The 21,513-nt window shown below is 40.6% G+C and overlaps 1 protein-coding gene, 1 long non-coding RNA gene and 1 other non-coding gene across 7 annotated transcripts in view; 1 reads left to right on the top strand and 2 right to left on the bottom strand.

Annotated features, from left to right (window-relative positions):
* The window catches only part of LOC118370515 (zinc finger protein 239-like), a 57,857-nt gene extending 52,455 nt beyond the window's left edge, over positions 1-5,402 (bottom strand). For all 5 annotated transcript variants that reach the window (XM_052505253.1, XM_052505257.1, XM_052505256.1 and 2 more), the window contains exon 1: positions 5,142-5,402. In XM_052505253.1, the coding sequence (XP_052361213.1) occupies positions 5,142-5,244 (103 nt within the window). In that variant the 5' untranslated portion in view covers positions 5,245-5,402. The remainder of the gene's footprint in view (positions 1-5,141) is intronic.
* Positions 5,403-13,026: 7,624 nt separating this feature from the next.
* LOC127921661 (uncharacterized) lies at positions 13,027-16,957 on the top strand. Its single transcript, XR_008109233.1, has 3 exons — positions 13,027-13,272; positions 14,547-14,708; positions 15,044-16,957. It is a non-coding gene; the product is annotated as an uncharacterized LOC127921661 (long non-coding RNA).
* A 4,091-nt stretch (positions 16,958-21,048) lies between these two features.
* On the bottom strand, positions 21,049-21,234 carry LOC127921662 (U2 spliceosomal RNA). Its single transcript, XR_008109234.1, has one exon. It is a non-coding gene; the product is annotated as a U2 spliceosomal RNA (small nuclear RNA).
* Between the last annotated feature and the right edge of the window lie 279 nt (positions 21,235-21,513).

The following is a 21,513-nucleotide window of genomic DNA, read 5'->3' as shown; positions in this document are numbered from 1 at the left end:
TAAGTTTGTCTGTCGGGAACATTTCTGGGATATTTTATTTCACCTCGTTAAACATGGGACCAACACTTTACATGTTGCGGTTGTTTGTTAAGTGTACACAGTATTTTTTTGTAAAAATCATACAAACTATCAATAACAACATTTAAATAAAATCAGCCTGCTATTCTGTTCTAACCAGGTCAGTAGTCCTTGTAGTCTTGGAGGCCCAAAAACATCTCAGCTGCAGATATAATGATGTCCAGCTTCTTGAACTTCATGTGCAGTACAATGAATAACTCTGGCTATAAATACTAAAATACCCACCTTCACAATAAGTGTATCCAGATCACTTGATTGACGTAAAACATTTACAACTGGTTGAGGTGCATCCACCACCATATCTTCTATAGAACTGTGGCCTCTTGCCCTTATAACTCTATTCACCACCTCCACATAGGACATGATCCTTGACACCTCAACCTCTTTCACCCTAACAGAGCACTCTGGGAATTCAGGAACATGACCCCCTCCACAGATGCAACATTTTACATTCACAAACTCTTCAATAAAAATGTCTGTCTGCAAACATTTGACATGTGACCAAACCCTTAATATTTCTTACATGCATCAGGTTTTACACAAACTCTCTTATGGGGTATCTTATATATCCCAGCTTTACATAGGTGGTAGATACTCTTCATCAAACATCAATAATAGAGAGAAACAACGCTCCTTTTTCACATTCTCCATACGGGTCAAAGGACGTGCATTCACATCCTTCTTCTTTGGGATGTGGTTGGTCGTATATAAATACAAAACAAATGTCCACCAGATCACTTGATTGAGGTACATCATTTTCAACTGGTTACGTTTCATCCACCATCATATCTTCTCCTGTAACGCTCTTCACCGCCTCCTTGCATCGGGTTTTACACCAACTCCCCAATGGGGTCTTATATTTCCCAGCTTTACATAGGGTGGTAGATACTCTTCATCAATAGTAGAGATAAAGTTTGCTCCTTTTTGTGTCCTTCTTTGGGATTTGGTTGGAGGATCGCATCAAACTTTTAGCTGCATACACCTCCACCTACTGTACTGGTGTGAGGGATTCCACAGCCTACATACATTCAATTCACTGATACATAATTAATACACAGAATTGCCCTGCCAACTATTAGTCCTCTAAATATATATATATAAATGTTCTTAGTTCATGCAGGTCACTGATCTCCTCAGACCAATTGGCAGTACACCCTGAACATCGTTCTGGTTACCAAAAGGGATATCTCGGTTTCAAGGTCTCAGCTTGGAGAAAAAGAAGCCTTGTGAGGTACTGGTCGGTCACATGCAGGAACCAAACGTTAATTATGAATAAGGAATAAGCTAAATCATGCAAATATAAGTGTTTAGGAGAACTAACAGGACTGCCCTGGCAGAGCTCCCGACCGACATGTACTATGGTGCTTTAGGTTTGTTGGAATCTCTCCAGCTTGCTGATAATAAAGAATGATTAATTTAAGTTTGACTAAGTCCCTTTGTGGTGATTTTCCACAATAAAAACCCACCACCCCATTCCACTATTTAACCCTATCTAGTCCTGCACCAGACCACTAAACATCCTCTGCAGTAAATCCTCACAATCCCACAATGTCTATTTTATGCGACTTTCTATCCATTTCTGCAGTACAATTAACAAACATGGCTATAAATACTAAAAAGCCCACCTTGTGGAAGCACATATTATTCCCATCACTCTCTCTTGGTCTCTGCCTCCTCACAGGAATCCTCTCAAGATCCCTCACCCTGTTCCCATCTTCCTCTACCACTCTCTTCACTGCTTCGCCATACTACACTTTCTGTACTACACATTCCTTCATCTCATGCCCTGCCCTCCTGCAGGCTTCTCACATCTAGGGCATCTCATGCCCTCCTGCACACTTCTCACATCTAGGGCATCTCATGCCTACATTCTGCTGTAACAGGCCCATTAACCTGACACCTAAAACACTGTAGTATTTACAGAACAAAAGCACCCACAGGATAACTGACACTTCCTACCTTGACCTTATCTGGCAGAGACTCTGCATCAAAACTCTACATCACAGACAATGTATTCTCTGTTTCCCAACGCTTTGCACAGGATCCATGTCTCACCTAATTGCGGGCAGCACAGACACCTGGAATCTTCCATTTCAACTGCTCCTCCTTAACACTTAAACCTAAACCCATTATCACTCCTTTCAATGCCGCCCTGTTCCGGAGAGCAATTTGAGTCACAATTCTTGTCCCAAATCGTGAAATCCGGAGCGCCCGCTCCCTCTGGATATAAGAGAAACAATAAATCATTATGAGTCCACTCCGAGTTACCTTCACCAATCTTGTTGCTCATGTTCTGAGAGTCCTTTAGGAGCCTTTTGGCAAACTCAAACTGGCTGTCATATGCCCTTTACTGAGAAGAGGCTTCCATCTGGCCACTCTACCATATAGGCCTGATTGGTAGAGTTCTGCAGAGATTGTTGTCCTTCTGGAAGGTTCTCCCATCACCACAGAGGAACTCTGGATCTCTGTCACAGTGACCATTGGGTTCTTGGTCATCTCACAGACCAAGGCTCTTGGAGGATTTTTGATCATATCATTGGACTAAAATGATTGACACTCAAATGCAAGCCTAACACCATGTGCAAAGGGCCTTTGGGTAATGTAGCACATATTCAATGGTATCTCTTTTTCACTTTTCACTGTCAACTGTGGTTATTTTCAGCAAACTTAACATGTGTAAATACAGTTGAAGTCAGAGGTTTACATACACCTTAAACAAACACATTTCAACTCGGTTTTTCACAATTCCTGACATTTAATCCTGGTAAAAATTCCCTGTCTTATGTCAGTTAGGATCACCACTTTATTTTAAGAATGTGAAATGTCAGAATAAAAGTAGAGAATCATCACATTTCCTGTGGGTCAGAAGTTTACATTCACTCAATTCATATTTGGTAGCATTGCTTTTAAATTGTTTAACTTGGGTCAAACGTTTCAGGTAGCCTTCCACAAGCTTCCCACAATAGGGTGGGTGAATTTTGGCCAATTCCTCCTGACCAAGCTGGTGTAACCGAGTCAGGTTTGTAGGCCTCCTTGCTCGCACACGCTTTTTCAGTTCTGCCCACACATTTTCTATAGGATTGAGGTCAGGGCTTTGTGATGGCCACTCCTATACCTTTACTTTTTTGTCCTTAATAAGCAATTTTTCCACAACTTTGGAAGTATGCTTTGGGTCATTGTCCATTTGGAAGACCCATTTGCGACCAAGCTTTAACTCCCTGACTGATGTCTTGAGATGTTGCTTCAAAAAAAATCCATGTAATTTTCCTCCCTCATGATGCTACATATTTTGTAAAGTGCACCAGTCCCTCCTGCAGCAAAGCACCCCCACAACATGATGCTGCCACCCCCGTGCTTCACGGTTGGGATGGTGTTCTTCGGCTTATAAGCCTCCACCCTTTTCCTCCAAACATAACAAACATAACGATGGTCATTACGGCCAAACAGTTATATATATATATATATATATATATTTATTTTATTTTTTCCAGACCAGAGGACATTTCTCCAAAAAGTACGATCTTTGTCTCCAGATGCAATTGTAAACCGTAATCTGGCTTGTATGGCAGTTTTGGAGCAGTGGTTCCTTCCTTGCCGAGCAGCCTTTCAGGTTATGTTGATATAGGACTCGATTTACTGTCGATATTGACACTTTTGTACCCGTTTCCTCAAGCCTCTTCACTGTTGTTGTGGGAATGATTTGCACTTTTCACACCAAAGTACGTTCATCTCTAGGAGACTGGTTCTGTCTCCTTCCTGAGCATTATGACGACTGCGTAGTCCCATGGTGTTTATACTTGCGTACTATTGTTTGTACAGATGAAGGTGGTACCCTCAGGCATTTGGAAATTGCTCCCAAGGATGAACCAGAGGAATACAATTTTTTTCTGAGGTCTTGGCTGATTTCTTTTGATTTTTTCATGATGTCAAGCAAAGAGGCACTGAGTTTGAAGGTAGGCCTTGAAATAAATCCACAGGTACACCTCCAATTGACTAAAATGATGTCAATTAGCCTATCAGAAGCTTCCAAAGCCATGACATCATTTTCTAGAATTTTCCAAGCTGTTTAAAAGGCAAAGTCAACTTAGTGTATTTCAAAAAAGGCAAAGTCAACTTAGTGTATGTAAACTTCTGACCCACTGGAATTGTGATATAGTGAATGATAAGTGAAATCTGTCTGTAAACAATTGTTGGAAAAATTAATTGTGTCATACACAAAGTAGATGCCCTAACAGACTTGCCAAAACTATAGTTTGTCAACAAGAAATTTGTGGAGTGGTTGAAAAACAAGTTTTAATGACTTTTAATGACTTGCAGGTGCCTTGGTGGAAGAGTGGGGTAACATCTCACAGCAAGAACTGGCAAATCTGGTGCAGCTGGTGCCACACCAGATACTGACTGTTACTTTTGATTTTGACCCCCCTTTGTTCAGGACAAATTATTCCAATTTCTGTTAGTCACATGTCTGTGGGACTTGTTCAGCTTATGTCTCAATTGTTGAATGTTGTTATGTTCCTACAATTATTTACACATGTTAAGTTTTCTGAATAAAAACACAGTTGACAGTGAGAGGACGTTTCTTTTTTGATGCGTTTATGCTTTACCTCGTCAGCTCAGGGATTCGATCCAGCAACCTTTCGATTACATGCCCAACTCTCCAACCACTAGGATACCTGTACGTATTCATATCAGTAGGCTGCGCAATACAAAAAGATAATACAACCATTCTAAAATAATCTCATAAGTCATGAAAATTATGACCTATATCATCCTCCACTCACTATCACAAGGGTTAGTAACTATACTGACTAATTTCATAGAATTACAAAACACTGGCAGTTTGTCTACTTCACTTCTTTAGTCTACACTCTGATCACTCCAGACAGACCAGTGAATAAAACAAATGCTGGCAATACTGGTGTCAAACCACCAAGTCTCAGTAGCATGAAATAACATCTACCTTCTCATTGAAACAGTTCATCATGAAACAGTTCTACAGCAACTTTTCAGACACAGTGGAGAAGTTGTAACAAACAACAAAAGTAGATAGAACCTGGTCTTACCATGAGAAACAGATTTCCCAATCTCCTCCTCCTCTTCTTCATCTTTAATGTTGACATTCAGCTCCAGTGTTTGACTGCAGTCTTCCAGCTTCACTGATGCCATCTCTGGATCCTGCAGTGCAAACTGGGCTCCACTGTCACAATCAGGACCCAGTGACTGTAGGTTTCTACTCGGTGTGGAAGGAGAGAGGCAGACTGGGTTTGTCCTCACTGTTGATGTTAGATGTTACTGGCCTCAGACTTAATCTGAGTCGGTCTGTAGTAATAAAAGAGAAGCAGACACAAAAGTTAGTGCCAGAACTGTCAAGACTTTATTAATTCTCTAAAAAATATTGATTATATTTAGGTGCAGGAGCTCCACAATACTGTTGAGCTAATATTCTATAAGAGGAACATGAGTTCCTGTCCAAGTCAAGAACCGATCTCATTTCAATAGATCTGGTAGCTAAGCATTGACAAAACATTAATTAATTCATTAATTTATTAAATTACACAACTTAAATGCACTTAATCTATAGTAGATTTCCTGAATTCGCTTAAATGACTCAAAAAACAGTTAGTACAAGGTTGCAGTATGTTTCAGGCAGCACTATGTACTATTTTCCTGAATAACCTTTTCTTCACTGTATTATTCCAATCAAAAAACAATCGTTTTTCCGTTCACACCAGAGTAACATTTATAGACAGAAACAACTGAATATCTCTGAATATTAGTACACATGTAGAAAACTGATAATCATTAAAAATTAGCTCCAAAACAGTAGTGGAACCGTAAAATGTCTCTCTGCTGCACCCTCACTGCCTGCACTGAAGTATGTTGAAGCAGACCGAGGGGGATCCGCCATTTTACCATCTCCCGAATTTTACAAAACCAAAAATGACATGTAAAGCGAACCCAGAAATCTCAGATAAATGTATCCTTTATGAAATTACCTTGACGAAATGATATACATCCACTCAGACTAACCCAACGTCTCTATGTGATATGTAAAAAAATGTGATCACATTCAATCACGCGGTTTGACACAAAAATAGCAGATAAAACCTTTAACAAACGTGATAATAGCTTGACGTATTTGTTACCTAGCATGTTATGTATGACATGTTATTTCGATATTATAACGTGCTATTACATACCAGTAGTAATACATTTGAAACGGACACAGAAGTGGTCTCGACTGCACTATTCTGGCGTATCCTTTATTCTGAAGAATGATGCGCGCCTGCGCGGGACTTCCTGTTCCCCCACGACCAGTTTCTAAACCCAGATACGTAAAAACGCGAGACTTCAGAGAACGCTTGTGAAGCAGTCCAAACCGGGGTTTGACAAATCAATGAGAGAAGTGAACAATTCTGATACTTTTGCAGCGGCTAATGGGGATCCTAATAAATACACAAAAGATTCCGTTGGCACACTTGAAACATGGCCATTCTTTTATCAATTTCATAACTGCAATAGCTCTCACTGCGTGTCTTACATATTGCAGAATCACATGAGTAGGTAGTCACTCTTCCAACGAAACTCCAGAGATCAGTGGTGGGCCGTCAGGGCCAGCAAGGCCTTCTCTGCTGGCCTAAACATCATCGCAATATATATATTTTTATTAAATATATTTTCCCACAAATATGTATTAAATTATTCCCCAGAGTAAGAGTTATACTCTTAATTTCATAGCTTTCCTCTTGGTTGCACTGCTTCCAGCCCCAGGTTGAGATTTGGAGGGCTGGTCTTTATGTTAGATCTTTTATCCAATCATATTCAGCCATCATGTGTTGCCAGGGGTCTAAAATCTGCCCTCGGGCCTTCAGAATCAACAGTGCGGGCGCTTGTAGCTTAAAGTGAATGGAAATGAAAATGTAGTGTCAACCAATCAGCTTTAGAGTTGGCTATTGTACGCCTTGCTGGCTGGCTCCAGTGTTACACAGGAGCCAGCTAGCAGACGTAGTGAGTGTGTAACGGATGTGAAACGGCTAGCTTAGTTAGCTGTGTGCGCTAAATAACGTTTCAATCGGTTACGTCACTTGCTCTGAGACCTTGAAGTAGTAGTTCCCCTTGCTCTGCAAGAGCCGCGGCTTTTGTGGAGCGATGGGTAACGATGCTTCGAGGGTGACTGTTGTCGTTGTGTGCAGAAGGTCCCTGGTTCGCGCCCGAGTATGGGCGAGGGACGGTTTAAAATTATACTGTTACACGTGCACGTCTTTTGATTGGATTACCAATATCGAGAGGCAGGTCCTATGTGGGCAGGTCTATGCAAACCTCAGAACTAGGAAAGTGAATTTGATAAACTAATTAATTTGCGTACTACTAAGCTGTTTTTTTAGCCCACAATGGCGGAAGGAGGAAAATATATCGATTTGGTCGAGGATATAATTATAACGCCATTCTCAAGACAAACTTTTCAAGAAAAGTTAGACATTGTCAGGAGAGGTCGCCCGACGCCGGCGCTACAAAGCCTGTCACAGGCGGGAAAGGGGTTCGTTCGCCACTTTCAAAGTTCCAACTACGAGCGCTATCAATGGCTCACAGGCTCCGAGAAGCACTGCAAACTGTACTGCTGGGAATGCCTATTATTACAATTGAGCGAGAGAGGCGCAGGTTCAGTCAAATCTACGATGACACAAGCGCGCATCTCAAGTTCACCCAGAGGCCCAGCACAAGGAGACCCTCACACATACTACCAACAACTCCACAGCAATATTCTGGACAACATTCTTTGCCAGATACGACACAGGTTTCAAGACCACGAAAAATATATGTTTCTCTCCCTCCTGGACCCCCAGCACTTTCAGACCTACCAGAAAAAAATCCATAAACAGCCTTCTCCAGCTTAACAGAGAGTCACGGAACACTGTTCGACCTATCCAAGCTAAAAACAAAACAGAACTGACTGTAATGTATGCTATGACTGATTTTGAAGGGAAAAGTCCCTCTGATCTCCTTGATTTCCTTAAGCAGAAAAATCTGAATGAGGACATGGGGCAACTTTACACATTGGCATGTGTGACAGTGACTATCCTTGTGTCCACGGCTTCTGTCAAGCGGTCATTCTCGGCCTTAAAGCGAATCAAAACGTATTCCAGAAATGCTACTGGACAGACTCGGCTTTCAGCATTAGCCTCCATGTCGATAGAAAATGACTTATTGGTGGAAGTAAAACGCACAGATAGACTGTACAACAATTGCTCACAGGCTCCGAGAAGCACTGCAAACTGTACTGCTGGGAATGCCTATTATTTGCAAGTGATAGATTTGGTGTTTGGAGCCACACTGGCTTTGCAAGCTTGAGTTGTCTAACCAAGGCAGCAATGAGACATGGCTGGGCACTTACAAGCAATGGTGCTTTTGAAAACTTTTGGGGACACCCGAGTGGATCTACAGCTCAACAAACAAGCGCGCAGGGCAACGGGAGCTGCACAATGAAAAGGTATTGTACTCTTCCCCTGCAATTCTATGAATAAAAATGTCAATTTCAAGGTGACTTAACGCCTGGTTTTATACTGCGTTTGTCTAAATGTATAGTGTCTAGAGCCATGGCATCATAATGATGGTAATAAGAGGTGGATTAATTCGGGTGGGACTGTGTAGGACCTCACTGAAGGCCCAGCCCCCAGGCCCACGGCACGCCACTGCCAGAGATAACACCCGTTAATGGTTGCCCTGCTACGAAAAACAATGCTCTCTCCTTCTTCTGTTCTGAGACGCAAGAAATCAAAACAAAACCATTACTGGTCACTGACTGGCTCTACCTTTCCTAATGCCTCCTTTACCATCTCCCTGACCTCAAATGATCTCCCAAAAATACTTAATTGTTGATGAATCGCACTCCAAAAGAAACCGATGCCTCAGGACTACCTGGCCTTATGACTCCTTGCTGTCCCCAGTCCAACTGGCCATGCTGCTGCTCCAGTTTCAACTGTTCTGCTATAGAATCCTGACCTGTTCACCGGACGTGCTACCTGTCCCAGACCTGCTGTTTTCAACTCTCTAGAGACAGTATGAGCGGTACAGATACTCTGAATGATCGGCTATAAAAAGCCAACTGACATTTACTCCTGAGGTGCTGACATGTTGCACCCTCGACAACCACTGTGATTATTATTATTTGACCCTGCTGGTCATCTATGAACATTTGAACATCTTGGCCATGTTCAGTTATAATCTCCCCCGGCACAGCCAGAAGAGGACTGGTAACCCCTCATAACCTGGTTCCATGATGACTCCTTGCTGTCCCCAGTCCACCTGACTGCTGCTGCTCCAGTTTCAACTGTTCTGCCTTATTATTATTCTACCATGCTGGTCATTTATGAAAACATGAACATAGCCTGGTTCCTCTCTCGGTTTCTTCCTAGGTTCTGGCCTTTCTATGGAGTTTTTCCTAGCCACCGTGCTTCTACACCTGCATTTCTTGCTGTTTGGATTTTTAGGCTGGGGTTCTGTACACCACTTTGAGATATCAGCTGATGTAAGAAGGGCTTTATAAATCTATTTGTTTTGGTGTTCGTTTACAACTTTTGGTCTGTTTGCTCCATTTTTCGTTGTCTCCGTCTTCCATTCCTTCTGACCAACTTTACTCAACTGGGAGATATCAGACTCGAACAGCACATCCGCTTCGCCATATTTCCCTACCCAAAACCAGACACATACCGCATTGAATCCTGCATTGAAAAAAACCCAAAACTTCAGGTGAAAGGGGAATTTCACCGTGGCTTTGCCATAGCATCAGTGGCGACGTCCACGGACAGCGAATTTCGGCTCTATCAGGTCCATCCATCATTGACTTTATTTCGCCCAAAATTGTCCGTCTGTTTTGATCCAAATATAGCTGAAGGTCAGCCTCATCAGCTTGTACTCATTGAAATGCATGAGATACACGAATACAACTATACAATATTGCATATAGTATAAGTTTGATTATCTTTTTTATATACACAATATCATGAAATATATTGATATAAATTTTTAAAATCTAATTGAATAGCTTGTTAGATGTTCTGATAGACAGAATGACTGAAAATTACCTGTAATTTAAAATCATTAGTTTACAATATTTACAATATCACAACAGAATTTATTACAATTTATAACCGTCATGTCTCAAAACTGGGAGAAGCAGAAAGAGCAAGTCATTCACCCAACATTTGTTCCTCAGGACGGTAACACAACGACACACGGATAATTTCAAGCAACAACATTTCTGAAAACGTTTGGAATTTGATAAAGTTGTTATATTAATTATCAGTTTCTGTCCCAAACTATTATTTTCTCTAGGCTAAAGTTAGCAAGTCTGCTTGGATACTTGCATGCTAGTTAACACTAACTTAGTTGCTAGCTAATTAGATAGTAAGGCGGGAAAGCAGGGTTAACATATTTGATAGTTGTACTGTCAGCTAGTTTACTGTATCGGTCTAGCTAACTACGGTTAGCTATGTTTTCTGGTAACGGGTGTGGAGTAATTGTTTTTTGACAGAACTTTATTTTTATTAACTAGCTAGAGTCCAACATCAACTTTACTCTCTGGGTACCTACTGTGAAGCTGGTTGGTTTGCTAACTAACTGTAGTATGGGTTAGCTATCTAGCTAGCTAATAACGTTAGCTCACAGTAGATAGGGCATTAATATGTTACAATTAAGAGGAGAATGTGCTAAATGCAGTGACCAAAATTAACTAGCTAAGAAGCCTGTCAAAATGTAGTTCAAACTTGCTCTCAGTGTATTCATTACAACAGTTTGTTTACTATTTACCTTCATAAACTTTTTTCAGAAAATGAAAAAGAGTGAAGATTATAATTATACATCCACAACTGATCAAGACCAGAGCAGTTTCCCATGAATTATGCCAGGAAGTGGATTGTTCCACAAAATGTGTGTATTTTTATTCCCTCTGATATTTTATGTATAAATTATGCACTAATTCAAAAAGGCACCTATTTTGGGGAATGACTCAAAATGTACTACAAAATTTAAACTTGTGTTAATTAAAGTTGAACGTCGATCCATTAGAATATTATTGAAATGTTGAACAATATGTATTATTCTAAGTAAAATGTCACTTTTATTTGCAATCAACTTGTCTGTCAGGATCCTCTTGTGTGTAACGGATGTGAAACGGATAGTTTAGTTAGCGGTGTTTGCGCTAAATAGCGTTTCAATCGGTGACGTCACTTGCTCTGAGTCCTTAAAACAACAACCTGAAAAATACTTATTTTCAACTTTCAACCAAAACCTAACAAGCATAGTCGTCTTTTCAACATCTTTTTTAAAGACTGTTTGCTGGGTGGGCAACTGGCTCCGATTATGATTAAAATTTGTGTCCGTTTCTTTCTCACTGGCAAAATAAGTGAGCTAGACTTTGTTTGGTCCTACGTCGATAACATCGTTTGTTTGTCACTGGTATGGGCTAAATATCCTAAACCTCGACTGTGATGGCAGCAAGCTAAAACCAGGGGGAGATCATTCAGGTTCTGTTTCATCTGCTGCTGGCTTAACGGTTTTTTTCACATGTAATTGATTAAATGAGATTTGTATTCTCTAAAGATTGTAATTGTGTTAATTTTTGTTGAATATTGAAGAACAATCCTATCAGCCGTTTTCCACACCAAAATGTGAACTACAATTTGGTGCGCACAATTTTACTATGTACAGTAAGGTCCCCATGTGTCATCAAAATTACGATTTTGTGTTAGTGGTTTATATATGCGGAGAGTATAAACTGTACAATTGTAAACGAATAAATAATGGTTCAAGATAGTACCCATGTATATTAGTTAATATACTGCACCAACTACATAAATATATTATCGGGTCCATTGTCTTCTATTTGGACTGTAAAACGCAGACAGCGGGCGCCGCCATTTTACCAGCTCGTGAGATTTTTGTTTGACACACAAAACCAATAATATATTAAACGAACTCAGAAATCTCAAATAAATTGCATTTTTAATATTACCTTGACGAAATGGTGTACATTAAGTCAGACAAACCCAAAATCTCAAGCTATATGACTTGTAAAATCGTTTTTAACATAATAAACCTGGCAATCCCTTGACGGATTTGTAACCTATCATGTTATGATATGTTCTTTCGATTTTAGATAGCACGTTTAAACTATTACCTACCTGTAGTAATAACTAAAAACGGAGACAAAAAGCACCGTCTTCACAGCACAGATTCTGAACAATGGTGTGCGGCCATAGAGATAGATAGAGGACTCATCTTTGTATCTGTGTCGTTGTAGCGTCTGTGATAGAATGCGCAGCGGCGCTGAGGGGGATTCGATTAATCTGGCCCCCGGATAGGCGTGTTTTGCACGGATTCGTTTTGGTTTTGGACAGGTGCCACATTCAAAGCCCACAGGGAAGTCAAGCTACAAACAAAAGTGATGTAATTAAGTACTTGGAGTAATGAGTAGGATTCTGTGTTTTCACATGAAAAAGTTATTGATTTTGATAAAGATAGCTTTATCTGCCTTCCCAATTAAACCTGGTTTTAAAAATTAGAACAAATATTTTATGGAAAATAGATTTTTTTCTGGATGATGCACCATGCTGCCTTGTTGACAAAATGACCGAAAGCCGCAGATTACTGTTGCTATTTGAGAAGGGCACTAATCCCTTGCCACATTTGCCTGTTCACCGTTTACATCACGGGCCATAGACCGGTGCCCCGTGGCTCAGCATAATCCCTACTGACGAGCCAGCTGGAGATGACTCCAACAGAGTCAGGAGGGATCAGCCAATGAAGTTGGAAGTACCACCCAGTTGAATACATTAAAATGGTGGAAGCCAGCAATGCATTGAGTTATATTAACAACGAGAGACAGCCTCCAAGATGGCCGACATAATCTACTCACGGTCAGATACGCCTATTCAAGGAGGCTGACATCTTGCTAGTTCCGGTTTCAGGAGCCAATTAGTAAATGCCCGTGAAGGTCTGTGCCGTTTAAGATAAGGGAGGATAGTTATTTTTGAATGAGCATGGCCTTATTTCTATAACAGCATATTGGATGACTATCATTCATATGCCATTCACCAGCACCGCCTTGCACACTCTTGCCTGTATCTATCTGATCTGGGGTGTAATCATTAGTCCAACAGTTGCAAACAAGAGTTGGACAAAATTGGACAAATTCCGGTATGTTTATCTTTCTTTTGTTTGGTTCCATTTAAGGAAAGTTTTTCAACAGAATCGGTGGAATAAATACACCCTGATCGCACACAAACACAGTTCACTTTCAAAGCAGCCACATACAAACAGCAGATCCTGGACTATCAATTTACTTCAGTCAGTCTGTCTCATCTTCCAATGTCAGGAATCCATCACATTGAATGAGCAGGTCCTGGACAAGAGCGCGTGAGAAATGTCCATTGTTTTTCCTTCTGTATGCAGGACAAGCTCTTCCATGTAATGGCATGAATATACAAAGTTAATAACTTTAGCTGTGATTTGTGGGGAAATCGGCCTTTAAGACAATTCATGGACAAATTCCATTGATATGTTTGGCACAAAGGTTATAACGAAACTGTCTTGAGTTCTTCAATAAGGCCATTCTACTGCCAACGTTTGTCTATGGAGATTGCATGGTTGTGTGCCTCGATTTTATACACCTGTCAGCAACGGGTGTGGCTGAAGGGGTGTCCACATTTGAAGGGGTGTCCACATACTTTGGGCAATATTGTGTGTAAACAGTGGCCTATGGAATCAAGTGAGTTCTGTTTTGCTACTTGTCGGCTACTTTCTGTAATGTGTCACAATAGACACTGAGTGTATAAAACATTAGAAACACCTCAATACTGAGTTGCACCCCTTTACTCTCAGAACAGCCTCAATTTATCGGGGCATGTACTCTACAAGGTGTCCAAAGTGTTCTACAGGGATGCTGGTCCTTATTGACTCCAATGCTTCCCACACTTGTGTCAATTTGGCTGGTAGTTGACTGAATTCACTAATGTTCATGTAACCATTCCTGGACAATCCCAGCCTTGTGGCATGGGGCATTATCCTGCTGTTAAAAATCACGAGAACACGAAACAAAATAAGAAAGGAGAATGAACGAAACAGTCCTGTCTGGTGTAGACACAAAACAATCACCCACGCAAGACAATAGAAAACCGGCTTCTTATATATGGTTCTCAATCAGGGACAATGAATGACAGCTGCCTCTGATTGAGAACCATACCAGAACAAATACAGAAATAGAAAATCATAGAAAAACTAACATAGACAACCCACCCAACTCACGCCCTGACCATACTAAAACAAAGACATAACAAAGGAACTAAGGTCAGAACGTGACTATTACCTACGGCTGAAAGTAACTTTTGGTTACTGGATCGGCAGTCACTCACCAGCATTCCTACCTGAAATACAACTTTCCTGAATTGGATCCTTGGTTTGTACCCCATGAGGCAATTCAACTGCTCCCTGGTGCTGCTCCCAGGCGCTGCTCCCAGGTGCTGCTCCCTGGTGCTGCTCCCAGGCGCTGATCCCGGGCGCCGCTCCCAGGTGCTGCTCCAGGGCGCCGCAGACTGAGAAGAGGTGTGCGGTGTGGACTTTTGGTTCGACTCACGGTAGGTTTTGACCAGAAGCAGAACCTATTCAAGTAAGTCAGGCCACTGTGTGTTGGCTGATGAGCTGCTAGCTAGCAATTTTACATACTAGAGTTAAGTTAAATATCAGCTGGCTAACACCATATTAGCTTGTTATCTTAATGTTCACCTATTTATCATTGTAAATTAAAAATTCATTACCCAGATGCGTTTGTAGATATCAGCAATGGAAGAGGGTGAAAGGATTTTCTGCTCCAGCTGTCAGAAAAGGACAACTATGAAGACAGACAGAGATAAGTCAGGGCTGTCTAATTGGAATATAATGAAGCTTGTTTCTTTGCGATGTCTGTCCTCAGATATGGAGAGCTGTGAAAGCCTGTCTACAGATGAAGAGGTCCCAGTGAAGATGAAGAGGTCCCAAGAGACTGTCTGCAGATGGAGAGGTCCCAGTGAAGGTCCCAAGAGACTGCAGCCACATTCTTGTATGCCATAGGATTTGTGTGTACTTATGTTAGCACATGTTGTACTCAACAATACAGTACAAATTCACACACAATGTAGGCTACAAACGTATTAAATCAAATCAAAAGTTTATTTGTCACGTGCGCTGAATACAACAGGACCTTACAGTGAAATGCTTACTTACAGGCTCTAACCAATAGTGCGAAAAAAAGGACGTGTGTGTGTGTGTAGGTAAGTAAAGAAATAAAACAACAGTAAAAAGACATTTGAAAATAAGAGTAGCAAGGCTATATACAGACACCTGTTAGTCAGGCTTATTGAGGTAGTATGTACATGTAGGGATGGTTAAAGTGACTATGCATATATGATGAACAGAGTGTAGCAGTAGCGTAAAAAGAGGGCTTGGCGGATGGTGGGACACAATACAGATAGCCCTGTTAGCCAATGTGTGGGAGCACTGCTTGGTCGGGCCAATTGAGGGAGTATGCACATGAATGTATAGTTAAAGTGACTATGCATATAAGATAAACAGAGAGTAGCAGCAGTGTAAAAGAGGGGTTGGGGGGGCACACAATGCAAATAGTCCGGGTAACCATTTGGTTACCTGTTCATGAGTCTTATGGCTTGGGGCTATTACAACTGTAGCAGGCCAATCCTGCTCCTGGAGGTCTGCTGGGTGTGCAGGCGTCTCTTCCCACCCTGCACTAACACACCTTATACAAACGTATCAATCCTAATGACTTGATAATAATGTGTATTATTGTTGGGCTGGAATAGAAGTCTGCTCACCCAGTAGATCAGGAAGTGGATCAAGGTTGGCCACCTCTGGTATGGATATTTTAGTTTTTCTAAAATTGATGCTTTAGTAATAATAGCATACTTACTAAGATGTCTAACATTTACAAACAAGGTAGCTTATTTCTACATTGAAATTATATGTTGATTCATTACATTTTTATTAATTGTTTAAACTTGTTTTAATTGTAACGTAAAAATATCGTAACGACCCTGGGTTTATAAGCGCGGAAATCGACTCTGCCGCTGGAGCGAGCATGCTTTTGTGGCAGTTGACAGCGCGCCGGACCTCGGGCTCGAAGGTCGACAGCGCGCCGGACCACGGGCTCGAAGGTTCGAAGGTCGACAGCGCGCCGGACCTCGGGCTCGAAGGTCGAGGGTTCGAGACCTGCTCCCTGCCGTTTCATTACAATAGTATCCAAGATGAACTAGTGTCAATGTTCATTCATTACAGATCAATCAAAAAGGTGTGAAGGGGATCTGTCTCTAACTTGTCTGTGTCTCTGTGTTGCTGTCTCAAATGAACACGACCTTTTTGTCCAGTTGTAATCTCTCTGAGCGGTTTTATTTGATTGTCATGCTGTCTCAGGATATCATCCATTTAGCTGCTTATCATAATGGCATGCATTACCAATGCAACCATATGTCTACAGTATGATGGCATTACTGGTCTAACGGACATGTGCAATCAATGTGCCCCTTGTCATTATACATCAGCAGCAGACAATAGCTGAACTCATATTGTTGAGCTAGCTATATGTTCTACATTTGAAATAGATCATGTATATGAGGTTAACCATAAGCCAGATTTGTGACATGATTTATCTGACATTAATTTGTTTAGTGCAAATTCAACCCTTGTATTCTAGGTACATGATATTTTATTTCAGCTCATGAAACATGGGACCAACAGTTGACATTTTGCATTTATATATTTTTCAGTGTATCTTCACTGAGTGAACAAAACATTAAGGACACCTATTCAGTTAAAACCTTTTGCCCTCAGAACAGCCTGAATTCGTCAGGGCATGGACTGGGAATGATGGTGTTGATGTGAGCCATGACCAGCCTTTCAAAGCACTTCATAGCTACAGACCAACAGAGTCCAACGGGTCGGTTGTCATTTAGGCAGGTTACCTTGGTGTTCTTGGGCACAGGGACTATGGTGGTCTGCTTCTCTACCTGCACTTGCCCGCCTGTCCAACATCACTACTCTGGACGGCTCTGACTTAGAATACGTGGACAACTACAAATACCTAGGTGTCTGGTTAGACTGTAAACTCTCCTTCCAGACCCATATCAAACATCCCCAATCCAAAGTTAAATCTAGAATTGGCTTCCTATTTCACACAAAGCATCCTTCACTCATGCTGCCAAACATACCCTTGTAAAACTGACCATCCTACCAATCCTCGACTTTGGCGATGTCATTTACAAAATAGCCTCCAATACCCTACTCAACAAATTGGATGCAGTCTATCACAGTTTAATCCGTTTTGTCACCAAAGCCCCATATACTACCCACCATTGCGACCTGTACGCTCTCGTTGGCTGGCCCTCGCTTCATACTCGTCGCCAAACCCACTGGCTCCATGTCATCTACAAGACCCTGCTAGGTAAAGTCCCCCTTATCTCAGCTTGCTGGTCACCATAGAATCTCCCACCTGTAGCACACGCTCCAGCAGGTATATCTCTCTAGTCACCCCCAAAACCAATTCTTTCTTTGGCCGCCTCTCCTTCCAGTGCTCTGCTGCCAATGACTGGAACGAACTACAACAATCTCTGAAACTGTAAACACTTATCTTCCTCACTAGCTTTAAGCACCAACTGTCAGAGCAGCTGCACCTGTACATAGCCCACCTATAATTTAGCCCAAACAACTACCTCTTTCCCTACTGTATTTAATTTATTTATTTATTTTGCACCCCATTATTTTTATTTGTACTTTGCACATTCTTCCATTGCAAATCTACCATTCCAGTGTTTTACTTGCTATATTGTATTTACTTTGCCACCATGGCATTTTTTTGCCTTTACCTCCCTTATCTCACCTCATTTGCTCACATCATATTTAGACTTTTTTATACTGTATTATTGACTGTATGTTTGTTTTACTCCATGTGTAACTCTGTGTTGTTGTATGTGTCGAACTGCTTTGCTTTATCTTGGCCAGGTCGCAATTGTAAATGAGAACTTGTTCTCAACTTGCCTACCTGGTGAAATAAAGGTGTTCTCAACTGGCCTACCTGGTTAAATAAAGGTGTTCTCAACTTGCCTACCTGGTTAAATAAATGTGTTCTCAACTTGCCTACCTGGTTAAATAAAGGTGTTCTCAACTTGCCTACCTGGTTAAATAAAGGTGTTCTCAACTAGCCTACCTGGTTAAATAAAGGTGTTCTCAACTTGCCTACCTGGTTAAATAAAGGTGTTCTCAACTTGCCTACCTGGTTAAATAAAGGTGTTCTCAACTGGCCTACCTGGTTAAATAAAGGTGTTCTCAACTGGCCTACCTGGTTAAATAAAGGTGTTCTCAACTTGCCTACCTGGTTAAATAAAGGTGTTCTCAACTGGCCTACCTGGTTAAATAAAGGTGTTCTCAACTTGCCTACCTGGTTAAATAAAGGTGTTCTCAACTTGCCTACCTGGTTAAATAAAGGTGTTCTCAACTGGCCTACCTGGTTAAATAAAGGTGTTCTCAACTGGCCTCCCTGGTTAAATAAAGGTGTTCTCAACTGGCCTCCCTGGTTAAATAAAGGTGTTCTCAACTGGCCTCCTGGTTAAATAAAGGTGTTCTCAACTGGCCTACCTGGTTAAATAAAGGTGTTCTCAACTGGCCTCCCTGGTTAAATAAAGGTGTTCTCAACTGGCCTACCTGGTTAAATAAAGGTGTTCTCAACTGGCCTACCTGGTTAAATAAAGGTGTTCTCAACTAGCCTACCTGGTTAAATAAAGGTGTTCTCAACTAGCCTATCTGGTTAAATAAAGGTGTTCTCAACTTGCCTACCTGGTTAAATAAAGGTGTTCTCAACTGGCCTACCTGGTTAAATAAAGGTGTTCTCAACTAGCCTACCTGGTTAAATAAAGGTGTTCTCAACTTGCCTACCTGGTTAAATAAAGGTGTTCTCAACTTGCCTACCTGGTTAAATAAAGGTGTTCTCAACTTGCCTACCTGGTTAAATAAAGGTGTTCTCAACTAGCCTACCTGGTTAAATAAAGGTGTTCTCAACTAGCCTACCTGGTTAAATAAAGGTGAAATAAAAATACATTTAAAAAACATGTAGGTATTACAGACTCAGTCAGGGACAGGTTGAAAATGTCAGTGAAGACACCTGCCAGTTGGTCAGGACATGCTCTGAGTACACATCCAGGTAATCTGTCTGGCCCTACGGCCTTGTTAATGTTGACCTGTTTAAAGATCTTACTTAACAGGGACTGTCTAATTTGTATTTTTTTTTACTATATTGCAGATATTCAGAGATGCAGAGAATGAAGTTGTGTTCCCCTGTCATCATCTCCATGTGACAGTTGAGGCCTATACATTCATATCAGTTGTTTCCCCTGTTGTAAATTAAGTTTTCCTTATTTCTATTGTGGATTGTGTTTCTGTAGGCCAATGGAAAGTCTACAAAACTATGAGCAAAGCAGCCTATGTATTGAATACATGGAATTGGATTGTGATGATACCGATGATTGAATCGTACACACAATGTGCAAATATTAATATGTTTCATTTATCAGTAATTAAATGTGATGTGTATGAAGTTGTTTGGTGAAATATGCATAAAAGGAGAGTAATTACCCATAATTCTGCACCTTTGTATCGTTGTACTTCCAGTTTTGATCATCATGATTTAGGGACTGCTGTAATATTTGTGTTGTGGAGAAATGACCAGGCAGGAGACGGGAGTATAGTTAGTTTTCGTTTAGTCAAAAGTAGTAGTAGTAGTAACACTGCCGTAATACATTACTGCTTAGTAACAGCATAGTAACTAATATAAACAGATGTAGATCCCAGATACTACAACTGAAAAGAACATTTATGATCTACTGGGATTTTTAAAAGACAGACTAACTTTCTGTTTTGTCGGCTTGCATTCAATAAATAAGTATAGTTGTGTCAATCTTTTTGCTGGCAGTCGTGCTCTTTTGATGAACGGATTTGCAATTTTGATGGTATTATATTTTTTATGAATGTTTGTTTTTTAAAAAGACAAGTACATTTTCAAAAAGCATTTACTGTTTTGCAAAAGTTGTTTTGTGTTCCAAAAAATAATTGTAGGCGATTATGAGAAACTGTAATACATGAAGACGGTTGCTCCCTGATTAAATAGTACACCCTGCTGGACAAACGAGCTTACTGCACCTGGTATTCCCAGGCAGCGTACCATACAAGTACTAACCAGGCCCGACCCTGCTTAGCTTCCGAGACCAGGCGTATTGAGACTGATATGGTCGTAAGCCAGGGACTGTATTGTGTATATATGATCTGTAATAATGCCGTAAGCGAAGGAATAACTCTTGCTACACTATATCAAGTTTTTGTCACTTGAAAAAGTGCAGTGTAAGATCATAGAAATATAAATAATGGGATAAACAGACAGTTACTTTAACACAGGCAGATGAGTTACAAACCTTGTATACATTTAACGACATATATTTGAGTCTTGTGAAAATAGCAGGCCTATCAAATATTAACTTCAGACAAATACATCAGATAACGTTACCGGTATGTGAGGCAGTCCATGTTACCAGAACATGACTTTAGTACATTTCATAGTTTATATTGTATAGTCTTCTTGTGTATATATATCCAAATCATAAGTGTTTTTGACTACTTTAGTACTTTGTGTATATGTTTGATCGTGTGTATTGCGCTGTTGAGGAGAGCTTGCAAGTAAGCATTTTACTGTACCGTTTACACCCTGTCTAGCTACGTGACGAAAACTTTTTTTTAAAGATTAACGCACCATTCACATCTGCTCAATATAACGGTGACCGACTTGACCAGCACTGTCTTGCCACCACTGACACTAAGATGAACTGTGTGTGTGACAATACAATATAGACTAAAACGAAACCATGCTTGATTTATATTTACAACGACAGGGGGTGCACCGTTCCTAGAGGTACTGCAATACCAGGTCGATGCGTGGAGTGGACGGAGCAAGCCCCTATTCCATCTCCCTATTCCAAAAATCAATTTAATATATGGTCCCCAGATAGGGGACGTATCAGATATTAAACTGATAAGAACAGATTTTTTTTTTTTTAATAATAATTTTTATTTTAATTTCACATTCAAATACAATTACAAATTTAGTGCATAACGTTGTACATAACATGGATACTTACAAACAGTATCAAAAAGTACCATAACAATATAAGAATATCTAAACTCTTAAAAGAAGTGCTGTTCTTCAGAACCTGACCAGTATTATTGGCCTATATTCAAGATTAACATGCCTCTAACAATCTCCAAAAACAATACAAACAATTCTATAAATAAAAATATATACATATGCCAAAATGCACTCTGGATAAACCTCCGTGTATATAAAATATCTACAAA

Source organism: Oncorhynchus keta, unplaced genomic scaffold (genome assembly GCF_023373465.1).
Source record: "Oncorhynchus keta strain PuntledgeMale-10-30-2019 unplaced genomic scaffold, Oket_V2 Un_contig_229_pilon_pilon, whole genome shotgun sequence".
Taxonomy (NCBI): domain Eukaryota; kingdom Metazoa; phylum Chordata; class Actinopteri; order Salmoniformes; family Salmonidae; genus Oncorhynchus; species Oncorhynchus keta.
The sequence above is the reverse complement of the archived record's forward strand: the minus strand, read 5'-3'. Positions and strand labels throughout refer to the sequence as shown.